General features: G+C 37.4%; 1 protein-coding gene across 1 annotated transcript in view; it reads left to right on the top strand.

The window, feature by feature from the left end:
* The first annotated feature begins 2536 nt into the window (after positions 1-2536).
* Positions 2537-6689, top strand: part of LOC124776824 (DNA polymerase delta subunit 3) — a 45177-nt gene continuing 41024 nt past the window's right edge. Inside the window, exons 1-2 of the mRNA XM_047251979.1 lie at positions 2537-2749; positions 2870-2925. Of these exons, the coding sequence (XP_047107935.1) occupies positions 2678-2749; positions 2870-2925 (128 nt within the window). The 5' untranslated portion in view covers positions 2537-2677. The remainder of the gene's footprint in view (positions 2750-2869; positions 2926-6689) is intronic.

Genomic DNA, 6689 nt, shown 5'->3' with positions numbered 1-6689 from the left:
GGATATGCAGGTTCATGATAAGCTCTACAACAGATTTTTTACATTCGTTTGAATGTTATCACATTCCGTCAGTTCTATTCGCCCCATTACGCCAATGTGATTCGATATGCATTCTTTAAGAGTGGATACTAGCTGAACGCCCTGCACAGTTTGTAACTCCTAAGGAGTTCACCTTCGATCTTGAAAGGAGTTCACCTTCGGTCTTGATGGTGCGAACTTTTCTGATCACTGTTGCTCGCCATTTTTCATTCTGTGTTCATGACTCAAGTTAATGGTTTGTTTGGAACGTTTCTTGTTGCCAAGGATGTCCATTTTGTGAAGTGTAATACACACATCCCATAGAAGGTTGATCTCTGCATCTCCTGGACACCCATTTTCTGTCGCCCTGCAGATGTACAGGGTGAGTCATTAGCAGCTAATATTTTTCCTGGCATAGTTGTTGCCGTCTGGTGCGGCTGAGTAGTTCTAGGCGCTTCAGTCTGGAATCGTGCGACCTCTAGGGTTGCAGGTTCGAATCCTGCCTCGGGCATGGATGTGTGTGATGTCCTTAGTTTAGTTAGATTTAAGTAGTTCTAAGTTCTAAGGGACTGATGACCTCAGATGTTAAGTTCCATAGTGCTCAGAGACATTTCAACCATTTTTGAACATAATTATTAACAAAACACTTTCAAATGAGCCCTGATAAAGATTGAACTTGTGAGCTCACACTCAAGGGGTTTCTTCTTAGTCAAGTGCGAAACAGATTAGTGTATACAGGAAAGCCACTCACATTGATCTGTATCTCCACACTGTCACCATCCTTCACAGCTAGTGACTGTGATATGCAAAGTGGTACACAGAGCCCATACATTATCTGACTAAGAAAGCCAAGCAAGGCAGCTCAGTAACATTCAAGATGTATTCAAGAGGAACGAATAAGGCCACTGACCAACACGACATGCTTTCAAGCAAAAGGTACCGGCCCAGCAAATAGATCACGACGAGAAGGATAAGATAATGGTCTATCTGTCGTATGCTAGCGAAGTATGGAACAAAATCGTCGGAATCCTGGCTCAAAGTAACATTAAATATGTTTTCCGTCCACCTCCGAGAGTGCGAGCACTATTAGGTATGATAAAAGACGAACTGGGGCTCCATGACCAGGTGTTTACTCTAGGCCATGTAATTCAGTAAGAGATACATCGGGCCGACTGTGCCGACAATGAAAGAGAGATGGAAGGAACATAGAAGAGCCACCAAACCTAATCTGCGGGTGCAGAACATTCTAGGCTAGAAGGGACTGAATGAAGTACCAAGAAGTGGAAGTGTTAAGACAGACCTCGTCGTTTTGGGACTATATTCTGAAGGAGGGCATTGAAATATGAGTGGCCAGTGATCTGACCAATAGAGACAGTGGCTACATCATTAGGGAAGCTTGGGACTTAAGCGCTCAGCCAACTGAAAGCATAGCATCAGCCAACACCCACTTCCACGCCCAATGGACCTACAGAAGCACTGAGGGACAGGAGTTTGCGTGCAGCTTTTGGTGATCACATCCCCTCACCACTCCATCCAACATTCCATTGCCCTAGAACTCGTCCATAGGATACTGATATATGAAACTAAAATATAAAGTCAGCTACCATTTCTTATTAATAGCTGTGACTATTTTATGTCACAGAATATCTTTTATGGATAGCCAATATTTCTGAAATAATATCAGTAGATCTGGAGAAATCTGATGTTAAAATACTTTTCTACAAAATCCTGTCCCATGCAGTAATTCGGGGAGACAGAATGACAGTGAAGCAAAAAAGGCCGTTTCATGTAGATAAACGTCTGAACTTTAGATTCTGAAAGGGAACTGTACGACCTCCGACATGTGACAGAAGACTAAGAACATATAATTTCCTAGTACAAATACTGTGGCATTCTGTAGCTCAGCATACTTTCATAATTTGTCTGTAAATGCATTTCCATTGTTATAACATTCGAAGTGTGCGTATACATCGAAAACCGAACTTAAATGAACTTTCAGCTCATTAATTATTTGAGCAATGGCTAGATGATGGCTTGCAAGTAATGTCATATGCAGACTGAACCTAGATTCATCCTCATGACTGCAGTGCTTAATTTCAAAAAATGTTGGTGCCGTATCGCACCTCTTCAACCATACTATTCCCCTCCCCCACCCCAAGCATAAAAAACTCAAGTTTCGATTTTTGAAAACGTTTGATAAAACTTACAATGAGAAATCATTTTTTTACAAAATACTGTCCAAGTTTTTAAAACATAATTTCTTGTAATCAAAACAAGAAAACAACAAGTCTGAATGTATACAACAGGTGTGTCACGTTGGTCACCAGTTGGCGGCAAATTATATGCAGTTACACTGCGATTTGATACCTATGTACTATTTTGAATCCCCAATGCCGACCTTTTACAGTCTGTCCAAGAAAAGTTTCCTGGGAGGTGCCGGAACGTCATTTAGGTGCTTTCCGACCGAATGTCTTACTGGCACATCGTTGTTTCTTTTTGATCTGAGACAGGAAGCTTCATCCATGTGCAAGTTTTCAATGCCTGTGGAATTGAGCATGAACTGTCAAATTCACTTAGACGTTACGCAAAGAATCAATGCATTTGTCAGAGATTTCCGTTGTTGTTGGTGCTTTGGTATGCGATTGTGAAAACCGCCAAAATGTTGGACGAAGAAACGGAAAATTTATATATACAGAATATTGAAGAATTTGTTCTCGATGAAAATAAAGTGGTAAGTTAAGAGGATCGCCAATATTTCAGCCGCATTTTTCGAAACATGTCACTGTATTGTATGAAGTTTATTTTATGGCGAGACTTACAGAATTGTTTATAAACAACTCTTCTTTTTCAGGTTACCTACAAATGGCTTAGTAAGACTTTGGGTGTGCATGTGAACACGGCGAAGCAGTAAGTGTGTTATACTGGCACTGATTACGATAATGATGCGTAATTGTTTACTGAAAACTAACATGCAACGCTGCTTGCACATTTTTGTGTGACAGTTCAGCAAGTTCTAAATTCAGAATTGTAATTAATTCCCTCAAGAAAGTGGAAAAAAGTGCATTTAAGTTATGAGTTTCTTCACACACTTTGTTGCATGTGTTTTACATCAAGTTTAGTACACATTCAGATCTACGCACCGTTTAGTGAGTTTGCGTTAATGGCAAAATAATTTCCACTGATTTAATGAATCAGTTAGTACCAATGTCTGAGCGTAGTGACTCCGAAACGGATAGTTACGAAAACCGACCAGTGATCAACAGTTTTTTAGATTGTTTACTGTAGGTGCTTCCTGATCAGACTTGTTAGAATCGTAAATAACATTTACTGTACATTTTTCCTATTTATTTTGTCTAGTTATTGTAACATGCTTGTAATTATCACTAGTTTTCACCATACACTGACCATGTGTTATGGTTTCTGAAGGTAGCTGCAACTGGTCATCATTTAATAGTGAAGAGTCAAAATTAATTATGTAGTGATTTTGTTTTTTTCATTATAAGAAATTGCATAATCAAAAGGTAATAAATATGTGTAATCAAGCAGACTATTAACTGTGTTAAAGTAGATAACCACAACACTTCTATTGAAGGACATTTAAGCTTTGTAAATCACAAGTAGTATCACTCCTTTAGATATTGTTCAGCAAATGGCCTTATGTTAACAATGCAGATGGTCTAATTAATAACTCACAAAACAACCGCAACAAGTTTCTGCTGTAAGTAGAGACAACTATAAGTTAAGAGTTGAATGGTGTAGTTGAGTTACACCTCTGTGCTTGCTGCTGTTTTGAGTTTTCTGGCTTTGATCGGATGTTTGATCTAGTCTGTTTCAGCAATAGGCTTTCACTTTTATTGTTTGAAATGTGTTCAGTGTGATTCATCATGAGTTACAGGGATGATGACAGTATTGGGGAACGAATTATTTGGGATGATAATGGATCCAGAGATGAATAACTTCCAGAACATTCAGAGCCATCCAGTTCTTATCAGTATGTTCTATTTTCTTATCCCTTAAAGTCAGAAGTAATAGTGCCTTCCATTTGATACTTTTACTAATGTAAAGCACAAGAAGTTAGATGTTACAGATGTAAATGAATCCTACATTGTTATTCAAGATATCTGCTCGTAGAATGAAGTGATCTCAAGGAATTGCTGCTTGTTTGACCATACACATAGAAACAAAAACGAAGTCCGCAGAACTTGTTATGTACAGTGATATTCGCACAGAACGAAAGATGAATTGGAAAATAATCATGAAACTAGTTTTAAATGTATAGAATAACATTGAAATTGTAGACCAAATGTTCATGGAAAGTAGCCCCTCCTATTTCCTTGGTGACTGTGAATTTACGTCAATAGGAAACTGCAGAAGACGCAACAGATATTATGTCCAACTGATCGGTACAATATTATTTGTCAATTCAAGGAAAATATCCCTTTCATATCACTGTAACAGCAAACCATTACTACTTGTTTGTGGAAAGATTGCTAAAAGTCGGTCACTAAGAGGAAGACATTGAAAACCATGAGTGTTATGGCTAAAGATGCAGTGGATCCAGTAACAGAAGAGTGACCCATTCACAATTTTTCGAGGAAATTGTTTCTACTGACATGGGATTTTGCAAATTGGTCTTGAAGACGGTATGTAAAAAAAGGAATAACTATTTCTCTGTCTAATATACCTAAGGGAAACATGTACACAGCTTGTTGCAGAAGAGAAGAAGAACAAGGACATGTAAGAACTTTTGCCCTTCATTCCACCTGTTCATCACCACTACTTTGAGTCTTCTTTCTTTTCACACTTCTGAAAACATTGGGCCACTGAGAGGAAATGATTTTATTGGTGATGAGTAACAGACATTATGAAAAATTATGTAAATACGGCATTATTGTTTGCCATGTATATTTTCATAGTAAGTAAATTCCTTTACCTGTTTGTCACAAGTGGTGTAACTTCATTTGCGCCCTTATATTAGGTCTATAACTGGCTTGGGTTTATTGTAATTGCTAATTTGAGGTAGAAAAATCGATTCTGACGATGTTCAAAAAGTGACAAAAAGTAATTATAAATTTTGTATCACAATCATGGTACACCATTAAATATCTCAAAACAAGAGTAATGAGAGTTACACCACTTTGCTTTGAGGGGCTCATTTGTTAAGTCATGTTGTTTGAGGGAGGAAAGCTTAGCACACACAGGCTGTCCCAGTTATAGCCATTGACATCTACAGCCTAAAACATGTCGTGATAATTGATTTATGTATTAATAAAGTTGATATTCGACCACTTAATTAACATTATCTTTCAAGTTTGTATAGTTATTGAGATACTTGGATCTAGACATGGTGTCTTGAACTTAATCATCAAATTTGACCAATGTTTGGGGGGCAAATATCCAAAAATTGTGACGAGTCAGTAGCTCTATTAAAAACAGCAGATTTTTATCTCCTAGGCGCTTGTTTTCACTATATCTTTTGTTTTAGGAATAATATTTAGCTTAATTTAGCTCCGAAGGTAAGCTTGCCTTTTTTTTGAGAGAGAGAATACATAACCATTTCACTCTACATTAGTGTATTTTTCTTCTGTGCAATCTAGATTTGGGCTAACTTGACCAGATACAGTATGTTAATGGTCTAAGAACTTCTACATTTGTTCACAATAATGGCATAAAAACTGAAATTTTGATTGTACCAAAGAAAATACTGTATTTTTCTTTGGTACAAAATTCAAATCTTTAAAAAAATGCTGTATGACTGTGGCTCAGCAGCATCGAAAACTTTGTCGTGGTAAATGCTTATTTGATGATGTAAATGAATTAATGAGAATCAGTTTATATGGACTTGAAATATAAATTGTTCTGCATTGCGAAGCAACAAAGCCAACATTTGAATATGATCAGGGACAGTTCAGAAATGGGAGAAGTTGTTGCTTCAATGGATTTAGCAGAAAAATGTTCATTTGTGGCGCAACCCTTCTACTGGGAAAAGAGGCAAGCCACTTTACAGCCATTTGTTGTTTATTGTAAAGGTGCTGAAGCTCTCAAAAATTTGAATATTTGCGTAATCAGTGATTCCCTCAGTCATAACGCTATTGCTGTGCACGTTTATGTGGAAAGGTTGATCAAACACCTGTAAAATACAGTTGGGGAAATCACTGTTGATTCTGTTGCCCTACACAAAAATTTAAAGAACTCCATCAACATATGTAATAAAAAAAATGTTGATACTGCAAGAAGAAAGGTTTGAAAATGGCCAAATGATTTTAGGAATGAGATATATTCACCAATTTGTGTGGACTGATAAACGACTTCATATCAGCAAGTTTCAGATGATACAGCATCTTTTATTGCTAACCCTGACCAATATATTGCAAACTGCTTTGATGAAAAGATTTTGAATCTCCAACCTACATACTATGTAGCATGTATTTATGACAATAAATGATGGCTTGGGAATATCTATGACATCTCACTTGAACAGAGTGATGTTTTAATGGACTTCATGCGTGCTTGGGGTCCTGCACCTTCATTCTCTTGGCCATATAGAAAAGACTGTTACAGAGTTCCAGAGTAGCATATTGTCACCAACATTCCTGCTCCATCCCTAACATTGACAGGACACCAGTTTAACTTCTCCTTAGCAAACTTTATCCAGTATCGAGAAAAATTTA

The sequence above is a fragment of the Schistocerca piceifrons genome, chromosome 2 (genome assembly GCF_021461385.2).
Source record: "Schistocerca piceifrons isolate TAMUIC-IGC-003096 chromosome 2, iqSchPice1.1, whole genome shotgun sequence".
Classification (NCBI taxonomy): domain Eukaryota; kingdom Metazoa; phylum Arthropoda; class Insecta; order Orthoptera; family Acrididae; genus Schistocerca; species Schistocerca piceifrons.
The sequence above is the reverse complement of the archived record's forward strand: the minus strand, read 5'-3'. Positions and strand labels throughout refer to the sequence as shown.